The sequence below is a fragment of the Arabidopsis thaliana genome, chromosome 3, assembly GCF_000001735.4.
Source record: "Arabidopsis thaliana chromosome 3, partial sequence".
Lineage (NCBI taxonomy): Eukaryota > Viridiplantae > Streptophyta > Magnoliopsida > Brassicales > Brassicaceae > Arabidopsis > Arabidopsis thaliana.
The window spans coordinates 4,025,058-4,039,471 of record NC_003074.8 but is presented as its reverse complement, the minus strand read 5'-3'; the positions used below and the strand labels follow the sequence as shown (position 1 = coordinate 4,039,471).

At 38.8% G+C, this 14,414-nt stretch overlaps 4 protein-coding genes across 8 annotated transcripts; 3 read left to right on the top strand and 1 right to left on the bottom strand.

Moving 5' to 3' along the window:
- Window positions 1-286: 286 nt before the first annotated feature.
- Window positions 287-2,527, bottom strand: NANA (Eukaryotic aspartyl protease family protein). Of its 3 annotated transcripts, NM_001161138.1 has the most exons (3): window positions 1,768-2,402; window positions 1,414-1,475; window positions 330-1,245 (listed from the first exon to the last, which is right to left on the bottom strand). In NM_001161138.1, exons 1-3 carry the CDS (start codon window positions 2,334-2,336, stop codon window positions 1,085-1,087), a joined length of 792 nt encoding a protein of 263 aa, NP_001154610.1. In that variant the 5' UTR covers window positions 2,337-2,402; the 3' UTR covers window positions 330-1,084. The 3 variants fall into 3 exon arrangements, with proteins under 3 accessions (NP_187876.2, NP_001154610.1, NP_001326382.1); NM_112106.4 differs by lacking the exon at window positions 1,414-1,475 and having other exon boundaries at window positions 287-1,245; window positions 1,768-2,527; NM_001338006.1 differs by lacking the exon at window positions 330-1,245 and having other exon boundaries at window positions 1,298-1,475.
- A 3,557-nt stretch (window positions 2,528-6,084) lies between these two features.
- Window positions 6,085-9,085, top strand: AGC1.5 (AGC kinase 1.5). 3 transcript variants are annotated; one of them, NM_112105.5, is made up of 4 exons: window positions 6,085-6,324; window positions 6,860-6,929; window positions 7,017-7,934; window positions 8,006-9,078. In NM_112105.5, the coding sequence occupies exons 3-4, from the start codon at window positions 7,072-7,074 to the stop codon at window positions 8,874-8,876; spliced, it is 1,734 nt and encodes a 577-aa protein (NP_187875.1). In that variant the 5' UTR covers window positions 6,085-6,324; window positions 6,860-6,929; window positions 7,017-7,071; the 3' UTR covers window positions 8,877-9,078. The 3 variants fall into 3 exon arrangements, with proteins under 3 accessions (NP_187875.1, NP_974295.1, NP_974296.1); NM_202567.2 differs by lacking the exon at window positions 6,085-6,324 and adding an exon at window positions 6,423-6,741 and having other exon boundaries at window positions 8,006-9,085; NM_202566.2 differs by having other exon boundaries at window positions 6,301-6,929; window positions 8,006-9,017.
- Window positions 9,086-9,116: 31 nt separating this feature from the next.
- On the top strand, window positions 9,117-10,289 carry AT3G12685 (Acid phosphatase/vanadium-dependent haloperoxidase-related protein). The gene is made up of 5 exons (NM_112104.2): window positions 9,117-9,372; window positions 9,452-9,586; window positions 9,676-9,713; window positions 9,796-9,862; window positions 9,988-10,289. Exons 1-5 carry the CDS (start codon window positions 9,211-9,213, stop codon window positions 10,225-10,227), a joined length of 642 nt encoding a protein of 213 aa, NP_566432.1. The 5' UTR covers window positions 9,117-9,210; the 3' UTR covers window positions 10,228-10,289.
- Window positions 10,290-10,331: 42 nt separating this feature from the next.
- On the top strand, window positions 10,332-14,396 carry HUA1 (floral homeotic protein (HUA1)). Its single transcript, NM_112103.3, has 12 exons — window positions 10,332-10,863; window positions 11,628-11,875; window positions 12,270-12,326; window positions 12,419-12,490; window positions 12,647-12,703; window positions 12,806-13,003; window positions 13,184-13,221; window positions 13,319-13,365; window positions 13,466-13,584; window positions 13,671-13,724; window positions 13,820-13,960; window positions 14,044-14,396. Exons 1-12 carry the CDS (start codon window positions 10,473-10,475, stop codon window positions 14,194-14,196), a joined length of 1,575 nt encoding a protein of 524 aa, NP_187874.2. The 5' UTR covers window positions 10,332-10,472; the 3' UTR covers window positions 14,197-14,396.
- The last annotated feature ends 18 nt before the right edge of the window (window positions 14,397-14,414 follow it).

The window sequence follows — 14,414 nt, the reverse complement described above, 5'->3', positions numbered from 1 at the left end:
AGTATTCTACAAGCTAAAGATTCCATAAGTGAGACAGAGTGTAAAAAGAAAAGAGAAAGAAAATATGCTTTGAGAAGAGAGCGCATGGGTTTAAAACAGCGATGCAATCAGATTCCTATTTTCAGAAGCAGTGTTATCTGTCAAAGTATGAACTTATTAAGACTGGGCTTAAGAGCCCATCAATAATAAATTTACTACCTGCTCTCTTTACAGCCCATTTAGTGGTTGAATGTACTTTATCTCCTAAAGGCCCAATAATGACGAATCTTGTAGAGGCAGTGAATGCGATCATTCGAATTACAAGATGATATGATGATTAGAGAGGTGTGTATTCGTTCACTAACAAACATGTTTTTTATTCATTCACTAGCAAACAATAAATATTCGAACAAATCAATAATAATAAACACGAGAGATGGACAAGACAGCTAAGTGCAAGCAGAGGGAGCAAAAGACAAAGTTGAGGCCATGAGATCAAACTCCCACAAATAATTCTGCTGCATTATATTACCGATCACATTAGTCGCCGGCGTTCCAGCCGACACAAATCCTAAACACTTGACTCCAGGCGCTGCATCTACTAGGTAACTTTTACGATGTGGCTCAAATCGTGCACCGCCTTTTAAATGAAATGTCAGCTGCGGTAACTTGCTCACGTTAAATCCGGAAGTGAAACTAAAACAGTACTCTATTGGTACTCCTTCTGGTTTGACTCTTTTCAACTCAACAAGGTAGCGTGCGAGCCCTGTAACCACCTGTTTGTACGCGGCGTCAGCCAATAACGTGAGGCTGGTTCCAGAGTCTAAGATAGTCCCACCACCGGAAGTTGCGTCCCATACTTGCGAGGGGATATCAAGCATGTCGTATCCGAGGGAGATTCCAATGACGTTGATTGCGTAGAAGGGTGGGATGCGAGTGAGATCAAGCGGAGTGGTTCGTCGGAAGGCGGTTTTGGTGGATCTGGAGGAGCCGAAGATGAGATAGTTGGAGACGTTTTTGTTGGAAAGATGGTCAACAAGGCAGTATGAAAATTTGGCACCATAGAGACTAGTGGCTGTGGAAGTGAAGGAGAAATCGCTAAAGGCTAAACCAAGAACCCCATCGGCTCCTTGGAAGCTCTGTCCTGTAAAGGAACTACTACAACCAATGAGGTGACCAGGGAGTCTAGCCATACGACCATTAGTGAGACCAACTGTGATAGTCTCCTTTGCGAATACGCCTTGTGCTGCTGACCCATCTGCATATCTAACCCAACCGAAAAAATTAATGTTAATACAATACATTAACAATTTTTGTATTAGGTTAAATGTCATAAGAGAGGTTGAATTTATGTATGCTCAAATGTCAAACCTAACTCACAAGTCATACAATAAGTGACATTTATGTATTGTGCTGAATTATAGCTCAACTCACATTTAATTTCACCCTCCCTTGCAATGCACTTGCATCTAATCCATGCCACCCCAAAGAATTCTCTAAATAGTTGTGAGAAAATGTGATGAGAAGAGACAATGATATGGTGACAAGAGAGACAGAGAAAGAGAGGACCCTCTTCTTCTAATTGATTGACCACCAAACTTTTCCCCAAAATCTATCTAAAATATCTTGTCTCAACTCTCAAACACACACAATTCCTTAAACAGTAAATTGTTCTCCATTAAAATGTCTGTAAATCCCACCATCACCATCACTTCTTAATAATCTACCTAATCACATTTTGACTCTGTATTAAATAATGCAATCACCATTACCAAATTGAGAAAGTACCTGTAATCATAGGAGCAAGGAGTGGAAGGAGTAGGACAAGTAGTGAGTGAGAAGAGATTCATCAGATCAACTTTACAAGTCTGAGTTAAACATCCAACGGTCTTAAAGCTCTTTGATTCGTCAGCTCTAAACACTCTCCGATTGTCTTTGCCTCTCGCACGGTATCTACAATTCACCCAAGTAAGCTCGCTTCCTGTATCAACCACCACTCTGAACTTCTTCGCCGGAGTTCCAACTCTAATCTCCGTGAAATACTGCGCCGTTCCGTAATCAATCCCTGATCCCAAATCCATTTTCACTCCTACTGTGGAGTTACGCTTCCGAGATATCAAACTATGACGCTTCTGGTCGGCGCCGATAACGTCCTCAATGCGGCTGAGAGGTTTCGGCAAGAGAGTGTCCCTGTGCGCTAATTTTAGCCGCACCGAGGTGTCTTTCATGGAATCTGCGACGGTGATTAGGAGGAGCGTCGTGATGAGACATGAGAGCAATGTCTTCTGCATTTTTTCTTCTTGATTTTTTTTGTCCCCTGTTGGGTTCTGTTTCCAAAACAGAGTATTTATATACATTGATGAAACGCCTTTCTCTCATGGGGATGATCTTTGTTAATTAATATGGGGCAGTTGTCCCTCCCTAAATTTTTGAATTTTCTTAAGCATTTTAAGGAATTAAATTAATTGCACCCCATAAAAAGATTCTCTCTTGCCCCCTCTAAAATTGTTTGTTTCCCAATTAACCAATTCTGGTTATGGGGGGCAATTAATCTCTCCAATTTTCCCCTTTAATGTAGCTAATTTCTTTACAAATTTAAATCCGAAAATTAAAATAATGTAATCTAAATGTTTAAATCATAAGATTTCTTTCCCTTTGTATAAACTCAAAAATTAATATTTAAAATTTTTGATCTCTTCCAATAACTTTTGTTTCCCAATTAACCAATTCTCGTTGACTAAATATTACATATCCCTTTAACAAAAAAAAAAAAAACATATCCCTTTTCCCCTTTAATTTAGCTAATTTCTTTACAAATTTAGATCCAAAACTAAAATAACGTAATCTAAATGTATAAGCCATATTATTTACTTCCCTTTGTATTAACTCGAAACTTATATTTTAAAAATCATTATCTAGTAAATTAACGACAAATACTTAGTTAACTTTGTTCTAATTTAATCGTAAATACTAACCATTTACGAGACGCTTAAAGTGTTACTTAAGACGAAAAGAAACACGCCCACGTTTGAATTCCACATGCATTATGGCGATTATTCATAAAACGGCTAAACAGAACACAGTATTAAACCAAAACATTCTCTTAAATTTGTTTATTTCCTCTAATATTCTAAAATAAAAAGTACTACTGTTCTTCGTCTAAATTATATATTCAACACGTAATGTTTAAAGAACAGATACTCCCGGATGATTTCACTTTTTTCTTTCGTCTTTTTAGTTAGTTCATTCAACAAGAAAACAAAAGTAAACCTTTGAAATGTAGCTAATGGTCAACAATGACAGATATACTGAGAAAGATCTGTTCTCAAATTATTGAATTTCTCACTTCATTTCAATAGAATTTTTACTGTTGAATCCTCCTCGAGTTATTTGTTTTACAACTCAAAAACTGAAATTGCATTCAATGTTATTTCGTTGTTCTTTTTGTTTAATTTAAGATTAATAAAAATGAAAAGCCCCCCTAATTAAGGGTTAGTAGTAGTAACTAGTACGTAGACTTTTTTTTGTTTGACATCATAGACTAAGTAGTAACAAAACTAGAGTTTGCATCCAACAAATTAAGTCGGTTTTTATTTTACTCATTTAAGACAACTAGGAAGAAACCGAAGGTATGCAAACGTATTTTTTTTGCGCGTTATGCAAACGTAATTAAGGGTAACACTTACGGCAATAATTAATTATAAGAAACAGACAAATTAACGACCAAAATACGTTTGATATGATTGAGGGTAGGTATAATACTATATGGTTGGATGGATTATACGTGGTGAGGACAAGAGGGGCAGAGAGTCAAAGTCACAATGGCGAGAGTAAGATGTATAGCTGTCATAATCTTATTGGCTGTCATTTGCGTCCTTGGATTCTTCTAAAATTTCTTAGATTTTATAATCGTCGGTTCAAATTAAAAACTTAAAAAACTGTATTTTAGAAGATAGAGAGACACAAAACATGACAAATATATATAACTTGGATTAGCCAAATCGAAAGAGATGCGTGTACACTGTGTTGCGTTGAATTCCAATCCAAGCTACAAAGTGTCTCTTGTCTTCTTTAAACTCAAATTTATAAACAAATTTATCTCATTAAATCATATCCGTAACACTGTCGTGTACTCGTAGTGTCACGGATTAACACCATCTCCCATCACTTCGTCTACGCGTGTGTATATATTGAACAATCAGTGATATGTTTGTTATTTTATTCCTTTGTAATATAGTTGCTAATTTAGTCGGTATCACCGAACTTCTAAATTAAGACTATAAAAGTAAAAGTAATATCTAGTAGAAAATCCTAACTGCTCGAGAAATATGTAACGAACGACAAAGACATAGGAGGAGGAAAGGAGATTAATTCAAACTGCCAGTTTGCACCCAATAATTTTAGTTATATGATTATAACAATCTCAACGTGACGACAAAAAAAATATTATAACAACCCTAAAGGACTTCATGGACAGCCTTACAAAATTTTTCTTACATTGTCTTGATTCATTAATATAGCAATTGCAAAAAAGTGAGAAAATAACCTATAATTATGTAATTAGCATGGTCCACCTCGACCCCTATTTTATTACCAATGTAAATTGTGCACTGTGATTCAAACAGCAATATGTTGTTACATGGCGGCGTTCTACTATTTTTTATATATAATAATTGTCATAATAACTCGACAGAGTTGAATAATACAGGGAGGCATTATTTGGTTTAATCACGGGTCTTTTCGGTGTTTAAATAAATCATACACTAGCTAACAAGTAACAGGGCTTTATCAGGAAGAAAAAAAGAAGTAACAAGGCTCTGCGGATTCAGTAAAATCCAACCGTTGATACTAATACTGAACCTGGTTTTATTTTAATGTGAGAAGGCCAAATGTAATGAGAAGTTGGTAAAGGATAAAGGCATGAAAGGCCGGTGTTGATTCTATGCCGCAAGTGTAGAAAAACGACTTACCTTAATAATTATGAGCAAGTAGCCACATGACGATATTTATTTTGTTCGCTAGTCATTAATAACCATTTATATGGTAAACGTGAAAATGAACAGGCCAGAGAAACACATGAAACCAGATATGATACGTAAAACCAAATTGAATATTTCGAAATTAAAGAAAATGTATTCGTTTTTTCTAGGATCACATGAGGGGGTACCATCGTTGTTGTGGATGTACTCTAATTTTGGTTGGTTGAATGAAAAGTCTCACAATCCATGTTATTACCAAACGCCTCATTGTTTGGATCCCACGTATGTATGTCATCACACAACTCACCCCTAGAGATGTAGGAATAGGCCAAACGGTTCGTATTGGACTAGGCTTAGTCTGATTTATATGATTTTTATTTAGTCATGTTTGTTTTTGTCTGGTTTTAGATCCAATATTGATTTGGTCCGCAAATCACGGATCGGTCCACACTAAAGTAGAAGAAAAAACAGCTAATAGCATTCGTGTGACAAGTGAATATACAAATGATCACTTGATTAGTGTATATTTTGCTAGACTAAGTAATTATGCATTTTGGTTTATAGACGTGTGGGAGATAAACACACGTCAAAAGAAGAATGACCGTAGTTATACTCGCACCTTCGTTAACTAGGTCTAATTAAGAGTGTAGACGACGTATGGTACAAGGAACGATGGAGATGGTGTGTAAATTGTAATGTCAAGTGTGTATCAATGACATCATCCATGCCCCGCCATTGCTTAATTTCCGGATCATCTATCTTATAATTGATTTTTGTACTTATCTCATTGACTTATACACAAACACAACTCATATTTCCCTCATCATCTAATTACGAAAACGGTCCAATTATTCACCTTTTTTCTTTTACAAAAATGTCAATGCAATGTTCCCCCATCATCAGAAAATAGTATACATCTTTATTTATATTAAAAAAATGTTAACAAGTAAAAAAAAATGAAGAAGAAACTGTTTTAAAAAAAAAAAAAAAAAAACATACAAATATGGGCCTAAATTTTGTACGGCGAATGCTGAATATTACTAAAATGGGCCTTCTTAAACAGGGCCATGATTCGTTGAAGTACAAGTAAACGTAAAGCCCAATCATAAATTCGCCGGTCGGTGGTGGTATCTCCTCCTCTCCCCGTTTTTCTGGGTTACTGTTATTCGTGAGCCAATGGAATCGGAGGAGAAAGACAAATACTTCGCAACTCCTTATTCCCGAGTCATGGCGAAAAAATGCTTCTTTTTCGAGAAAACGTTGCGCAACGGTTCAAACCTACTACTACTTGGACCCCGTCGAGAACAATTCAACTGGAAACATCAGTTTCTCCGTTCGTCAGAACAAGAAGACGAGGAGAGACCAGGTGAGCTATTACTGTAACTATATCTCTCTTGTTAACAATGTATCTCTGCATTTGTTGACATATGTCTCTGTCAATGAAACCAATTTAGGCAAAGAGGAAAAAAATGGTTAATTTAGACACTCAAATTTTTGTTTGGGAGAGAGAGAGGAATAAACGGCAATGTAAGCGTAGAGGGATGATGAGAGGCTAAGAAAATTTCCCTCTCTCCATCTCTTTTGCATCTCCTCCTTTCAAAAATACTCTCTCTCTGGTTTTTCCAGGTTGAGATACTATTAAGGGGATTTACACGTTTACAAAGACAGGACAATTCATTTCTTCATTTCTGTATTGGAACCTTGCAATTACTAACTGGCTTTTGTTTTAGAGTTTTGAGATTTGCATCATGGGAACTACCTACACTTATGATATCTAAACATGGTCTGCATTCTTGATTTTTCCGAACCTGTTTCAAGGTTCTCGCTTTTTACGTTTCTCTGACGCATTACAATCCCTCTCTCTCTCTTTGTATGTTTTGTCCATTGGATTCTGGTGGCAGTTTCTTCGGTTTGATTATCCTCAGCTTGTCTTTTACATCAGCAAGGAAGCGTGATCATCTCAGGTCAAAGGTGATCTTAATGTTTTCCCATGCTTTTTTTTTTGTCATCATGTTGCATAGCACAAAACATCTTAAGGTGCTTTTATTGATGATGTAGGTGAGCTACTTTATAACGGAAGAAGAATCGTCATTAACCTGGAGATATTCCGAAAATGGACTTAGCTTCTAAGAAGAACACAGCTAATGTCGGTTCCAAGGAGATAGACCCAATAAAACCTAAGTCGCCTCGTTCAAGCCTCTCTCCATTTTCACTTAAACTAGGAGACAATGTTCCCCGAAACCCTCATTTTGATCCCAAGAAGATGGATCCTCTCGTCAAACATCAACCGCCAAAGTCTCTTGAACCTCCCCCCTCGACTAGAGGGACCAATAGCGAGGGTGACTTAAAGCATAACACCTATTCTAGCGATGGTGATAGCTTAGCAATGCGGAAGAATGCTCCTAAAAATCTTCATTATGATCCCAAAAAGATTGTTCCTTTGACCACATCTGAAACATACTCGCCAAGTGCCAGAAATCATCACCACCACAGGACAAAGTCCCCAGACAAGAAGAGAGCCCCTAGACATAATGGGGACTATGCCTATGGTGATAACTTGGTAGGTCCATCAGCTCAACCTTTCAAGCCTCACACGGGAGGGGACGTGAGGTGGGATGCCATTAACTCAATCGCTTCTAAAGGTCCTCAAATAGGTCTCGACAACTTCAGGCTTCTGAAACGTCTAGGGTATGGGGATATAGGCAGCGTTTATCTTGCAGACCTGCGGGGGACAAATGCGGTTTTTGCAATGAAAGTGATGGATAAGGCCTCCTTGGCCAGCAGAAACAAGTTGCTGAGAGCACAAACCGAAAGAGAAATCCTATCCCTGCTTGATCATCCTTTCTTGCCGACTCTCTATTCTTACTTTGAGACAGATAAATTCTACTGTTTGGTCATGGAGTTCTGCAGCGGCGGAAATCTCCATTCTCTCAGACAGAAGCAACCCAGCAGGCGTTTCACAGAAGAGGCCGCGAGGTTAGAGATAACATTCAATATATTTGGCTTTGGAGCTTACATGTTATCTTCTCTGATGAGTTTGTTGACAGGTTCTACGCGTCTGAAGTGCTATTGGCTTTGGAGTATCTACACATGCTGGGGGTTGTGTACAGAGACTTAAAGCCAGAGAACATCCTTGTTCGAGATGAAGGCCACATAATGCTCTCAGACTTCGACCTCTCCCTCCGTTGCACCTTTAATCCGACCCTCGTTAAATCCTCCTCAGTCTGCAGCGGGGGAGGTGCTATCCTCAATGAGGAGTTTGCTGTCAATGGCTGCATGCATCCATCCGCCTTTCTTCCCCGCCTACTCCCTTCCAAGAAAACCCGTAAAGCGAAATCAGACTCTGGTCTCGGTGGCCTCTCTATGCCAGAGCTCATGGCAGAGCCAACAGATGTGCGGTCAATGTCCTTTGTGGGCACACACGAGTACCTAGCTCCAGAGATCATACGTGGCGAGGGACATGGCAGCGCTGTGGACTGGTGGACATTCGGGATCTTCCTTTATGAGCTCCTCCATGGGACCACCCCGTTCAAGGGGCAGGGAAACAGAGCCACGTTGCACAATGTGGTGGGTCAGCCGCTGAAGTTCCCGGATACCCCGCATGTGAGCTCAGCGGCACGTGATCTCATCCGCGGACTACTAGTGAAGGATCCACACAGAAGGATCGCTTACACGAGGGGGGCCACAGAGATAAAGCAACACCCTTTCTTTGAAGGAGTGAATTGGGCTCTAGTTCGTAGTGCTGCCCCACCTCACATTCCAGACCCCGTGGACTTGGGACCGTACGCGGCCGCTAGAGGTAAGACCAAGAGCCATGGAGGTGGTGATCACTGTAACTCAATGAAGCCGGAGCCTCTGGTCGCCTGTGCTGCTGGTCCCACGGATGATACGGCGTATATAGATTTCGAGTACTTTTAGACTTAAAACTCCACAAGCTGAAAGTTTCGATATGTTTGTTTTTGTTCATATTCTTTAATTTTGGCGAATACAAATTGTGATTTATAAAAGAAGAACAGATGACTTGGTTTAAGAGACTAAAAGAGTTTTACTAAAAGAGTTAAAGCAGATTTTGTGTGTGAGATAACAATTTGTCAATGAAAAAATCCACAAAAGCTTCTCTGAGTCAATTAAAATGTCCTAAGAGACAACACTCTTCTCGACATAACAGAGCGTCAGAACCATTGGTTCCAAATTTCTCGCTGCCTTATTCTTATCGTCATCCTCCGACCAAAGTTCCATCTTCTGCACAGAGATGTTGATGAAGCACTGTTTTGTGTCTCATAACGCCAATGATCTCTGTTTCTCTTTCTCCAACTCCAAATTCAATCTTGCAAGCTGCCCAAAGAAGCCACCTCGTCTCACCTGCGTTGTCAATGTTGGATTCCAAGATATCGCTGAGGTCATCCACAACAAGGTTTCGCCTTTTTCTCTTCTTTCATTCCTTTTTTTGGAGGGTCATCGTCACTTAGGCTTTTGATTTCACCGGCGTGAAGGTACTCATAGCTGCTGGGACTTCTGCTGTGATTGGGCAGCTCTCAAAGCCATTCACTTCTGTCGTTTTGTATGGGAAAAATCTGGACTTTAGAAGTGTCTTTCAAGCTGGAGGTTTCCCTTCAACACATTCTTCTGTAAGCTTATCCTTTTTTTATTCTTGTTTCCTCTGGTAATATTGTTTGTCTACTTCTCTGACATTTTGGCCTAATTCTTGAGAAACCAGTCTGTTGTGGCTGCAGCAACTGCTATTGCTTTTGAAAGGTGATTAGCCTGAACCTTTCTCTTCTCAATTCCCCTAAATATACTCAGCTTATGCAATTTCCTGAATATGGTTTGGCTTCAGGGGATTTGCTGACTCCATTTTTGGTCTAACTGTGGTTTATGCTGGCCTTATCATGTATGATGCCCAGGTAAAATAGTCTATAGAGAAAAGCTTAGGCTGGCTTTTGTTCAATAGGTCTTTGTTGGTTATTCTCAAATTCTCAATGTCTGATTCTAGTGTTATCTTAATGTCTCACTGATTGTAACATTGCAGGGGGTGAGGAGAGAAGTTGGAAAACATGCCAAAGTGTTGAACAAACTAACAGCTAATGCTCGTAGAAGTGAAGTAATGAGTTTAAAGGGCAACGAATCTAACAAAGCTTTGACATCAGAAGAGATCAGTGAGGAGATTGCTCCTCCATTGAAAGAATCAATAGGACACACTGAAGTTGAAGTCATAGCAGGGGCTTTGTTCGGTTTCTTAGTTACCCTCAGTGTTTATTCCCTGATGTAAAAAAGCTCCCAACTTTATAAAAACTATATATTTTTTGTGTTGATAAGAAAGAAAGAGAATTTAATAATGTGCAAACTGCAATAAAACAGAGAATCAGTGGTAATGTCAAATCAAGTTTTATGGATCTGAGAATTTTTGTTCTGTTTGAGTTGGTTGTAAACCCCACAAACACAACAATTTTGATAATTTGTTTGACACCAAAAAAGTAGAAAGCTTTTTCCTTTAGGGTTTCCTTTTTCGATCGAATGGCACATCGTCAATTGTATAGCTACGCCCTTCAACCTTCTTATGCTGCTGCTGCCTCCACCGTATCTCCAGCTCCTCCTCCGCCGCAACAACCACTGCCGCCAAAAACCGGTCTTTCTTCTCTCTACGGTTCTTCTGCTGACCATTACTTTCCGGATACCACGTATCGTTTCTTAGCTCGTGATGGATCCGAAGCTTTGAGCAACTATTCAGGGACTCTTGCATCGTCTTCCTCTATGTACCATCATTTGCCTAACACGACGGCATCGCATTTGGCGTATCCTCAGCTGCTTCAGCATCAGGAAGTTGCTTGGCCACCTGGTGTGGAGGTTCCCGGTGCTGCTTCCGCCGTCGAGCCACTTCCTCCTGGTGTCAAACGCACCTCTGAAGGTAGGCTCTTTGTTTACCTTACTATTTATGGGATCTGCATCATTTTCTTATTTATTGCTTGGAGAACTATGCCGCATAACTTGAAAAGTTAAAGACTTCAGCTTTCCCTTTTCTCTGCTCATCGTGATACTCTAGTTCTGTAGCGGAAATTAGTGTTTTTGATGGTTTGTTTCTTCAATTGCAGCATAAAAAACTCAGCTTTAGTCATGGTCTCTAGCCTGATTCTTTCTAGGATAGATTTTAATTTACATTTGCTCAAGCACAATGATGTTGGTTTGTATTCCTCTGTGCTTTCTCGTTAGCTGAAATAGAGGTTGGATTGGTTTGGCCAATTGCTTTGTTTTGAGTCTGGACAACGCGAAGCTTGACAGTTAGAATCATCTTTCAGGAGATGCTTAGGGATTGCATCTATAAACTATATAGCTTATGGTAGTGTTCTTGATTAAGTCTTTGTTGCTTTAGGATTGCCTAACGATAATTGTTTTTAGTTTTGACCTTAATGTTTATTGGAACACTTGGTGATTTTGCAGAATTGATTGATGATTTATGTTTTGTTGTAACTCTATGGTTTCCAATAGATTTTCAGACATGATTGTATGTAAGCCAGAATTTCTTACTGTAAGTTTAACTAAAGATACAATTGATTATTGATGCTATATCTTGGTTTTTGCTATAGTATCTCCCAAATTTATTTTCAAATTATACTTATAGTCAGTATATATCTTCTCATTTCGTTGTATATTATTGTTTATTATGTAATTTAGCGCTCTACTATCCGACTCTGTTGGGTGCCCATAATACAATTGGTCAAACCGAAGCTTGGTATACTACAGACTATTTTACCAAGCGCCCTAAGTTGGAGAGTACAAGCCATTTGCCTATATATCCACAGAGGGCAGGAGAGAAAGATTGTACCCACTATATGCAAACAAGAACATGTAAATTTGGAGAAAGCTGCAGGTTTGATCATCCTATTTGGGTTCCTGAGGGCGGAATCCCAGATTGGAAAGAGGTGATCGTTTACTACTATCTAAGTATTTCTTATGCCCTCATATGATTTTTACATTATTATGATAACGTTTTTCTATATTCTGTTATGTACTTATATGTTTTATACTGTGGGAGTTTGTGCCTAATTACTTTGTAACTATATATATTGTTTTTGTTTGGTATACGAGGTTATAGAATTACTACATTATCATGATAGTGTAGGTATAGGTATGACAAATGGTATCTTATTGTTATTCAAGATTTGAGCTTCCCGACTTCTGCAACCGTGTTTGTTATCCTTGCTTTTCCCTTTGTCAGATCATTCCTTGACTTGGAAGAGACATCATACTCATTGTCTAGGCATTACATGATAAAATGATATGATTGTTTTTGCTTATGAATATCTTTTCATTCAGGCACCAGTTGTTCCAAATGAAGAGTATCCTGAGAGACCAGGAGAACCAGATTGTCCTGTAAGCTGTTCGTGAAAACTTTTCGAGCTATTTTATTTCTGTTTCGCCTGAAGACCTGAGACTATCTTTCTTTTATTTTCACTGTTATCCAGTACTATATAAAAACACAACGCTGCAAATATGGTTCAAAGTGCAAATTTAATCATCCAAGAGAAGAGGCTGCAGTAAGTGAATTTTCCTTTTCCAAATAAAATTATCCCTCGGGTTGTGTATTTGCCTGCAGACACTCGCATAAAATCTTGTGCTTGTAATATGTACTGCTTTAGTTTTTTCTTGGGCTGTGCATGCACCTAGAAGCTTGATGCTCTTCTTTATTTCAGGTTAGTGTTGAAACTCAAGATTCATTGCCTGAGAGGCCTTCTGAACCTATGTGCACAGTAAGATATAAACATAATTGATTGACCTATCCTATTTTTATAAATGCTCTTACATATGAAACTAATATCGATTATTAATTTGGCATTTCTACTCTGCATCAGTTCTACATGAAGACTGGAAAATGTAAATTTGGTTTGTCATGCAAATTCCACCATCCAAAGGATATCCAGCTACCATCATCGAGTCAAGATATTGGTAGCAGTGTGGGGTTAACCAGTGAGCCTGATGCCACAAACAATCCGCATGTCACATTTACCCCAGCATTGTATCACAACTCAAAAGGACTACCTGTTAGATCGGTAATGAATTCATCTTCACTTTGCATAAGACTGACTTATAATCATATAGGCACAATTTGTGACTTTCTACTATCTTATTGGCACTATACTTAGAACTGATTATGGTTTGCTAGCATTGTATGCTGACCTGTTCTGACGTCTGAGAATGAAGTTTCACTAATTAGATTGTAGCTTTTTCAGGGTGAAGTGGACTGCCCATTCTATCTCAAAACGGGAAGGTGAATATCTCTTGTATAATACTATTTTGTTGTTTAGAACATTGAAACAAAGAACGTGACATTAACGTTCTAACTTGTTTTCCTTTTCCATAATCAGCTGCAAGTATGGAGCCACTTGTCGCTACAATCATCCTGAGAGGACTGGTTTGTGATCATGCCAAAATTTTGTGGTTTTTAGAACCTTTAACGTATTACTTTTATCCCTAAATTCTCATAATGTGCGATGTTTTGATTCTGTGCACAGCATTCATTCCCCAAGCTGCTGGGGTAAACTATTCTCTAGTTTCATCGAACACTGCGAATTTGAACCTTGGGCTGGTTACACCAGCTACCTCTTTCTATCAGACTCTTACTCAACCCACGGTAAAAGCCTTTATTCATGTTGTGAGAAATATTCAAGAGCGCTTCTTTAGTTGATAGGGGTTTAATTAGAGTGGAAATTGTTTCAGCTTGGAGTGATTTCAGCAACTTATCCCCAAAGACCTGGACAATCAGAATGTGACGTTAGTATCCTTGTTTCTTTTAGAGATTGCTGAGCTTTTTCTCCCACATGTTAGTTGAAATTTTATACCAAAAGCTCTGTCTTTCAATATTACAGTACTACATGAAGACAGGGGAGTGCAAGTTTGGAGAGAGATGCAAATTCCATCACCCAGCAGATAGGTTAAGTGCAATGACCAAACAAGCTCCTCAACAACCAAATGTAAAGCTGAGTCTTGCAGGGTATCCCAGAAGAGAGGTACCTATAAAGTGGTATTATTAGAAGCCTGCATGTTGTGAGTTTGTGTGGTAATCTCATAGACAAAACAAAAACTGTTGCAGGGTGCGCTTAATTGCCCTTATTACATGAAGACAGGAACTTGCAAATACGGGGCAACATGCAAGTTTGACCATCCTCCTCCAGGTGAGGTGATGGCTAAGACCACTTCAGAAGCCGATGCTGCTGGAGCAACCAACACCGACACTACTCAATGAGTTTCCCAGCTTTGTGTAACATAAGATGATATCTTGTTGTAATCCTAGTTTACTTCCTATGTACTGCATCTGTTTCGTTTCGAAATGCTTATCGCTCGTGAGTTCTCTACTTCTCTTTATCATCCTAAAACAAAAAAGATATCGTTGAGTGAGTCTTCTTTTACTCAGTTGAGCTCATAAAAGCAAAATTGTTCATCACCACTCTTCTCTCCTCAATG

Bases quoted from the DNA above. Each gene is read 5' to 3' on its own strand.
- NANA (NM_112106.4), bottom strand. From the start codon at position 2,336: ATGTATATAAATACTCTGTTTTGGAAACAGAACCCAACAGGGGACAAA. The intron at 1,246-1,767 runs GTACTTTCTCAA...CGGTTGGGTTAG, and splicing joins CCTTGCTCCTATGATTACAG to ATATGCAGATGGGTCAGCAG.
- AGC1.5 (NM_202567.2), top strand. From the start codon at position 7,072: ATGGACTTAGCTTCTAAGAAGAACACAGCTAATGTCGGTTCCAAGGAG. The intron at 7,935-8,005 runs GTTAGAGATAAC...GTTTGTTGACAG, and splicing joins TTCACAGAAGAGGCCGCGAG to GTTCTACGCGTCTGAAGTGC.
- AT3G12685 (NM_112104.2), top strand. From the start codon at position 9,211: ATGTTGATGAAGCACTGTTTTGTGTCTCATAACGCCAATGATCTCTGT. The intron at 9,587-9,675 runs GTAAGCTTATCC...TTGAGAAACCAG, and splicing joins TCCCTTCAACACATTCTTCT to TCTGTTGTGGCTGCAGCAAC. The intron at 9,863-9,987 runs GTAAAATAGTCT...GTAACATTGCAG, and splicing joins TTATCATGTATGATGCCCAG to GGGGTGAGGAGAGAAGTTGG.
- HUA1 (NM_112103.3), top strand. From the start codon at position 10,473: ATGGCACATCGTCAATTGTATAGCTACGCCCTTCAACCTTCTTATGCT. The intron at 10,864-11,627 runs GTAGGCTCTTTG...TATGTAATTTAG, and splicing joins TGTCAAACGCACCTCTGAAG to CGCTCTACTATCCGACTCTG. The intron at 13,725-13,819 runs GTTAGTATCCTT...TCAATATTACAG, and splicing joins CTGGACAATCAGAATGTGAC to TACTACATGAAGACAGGGGA.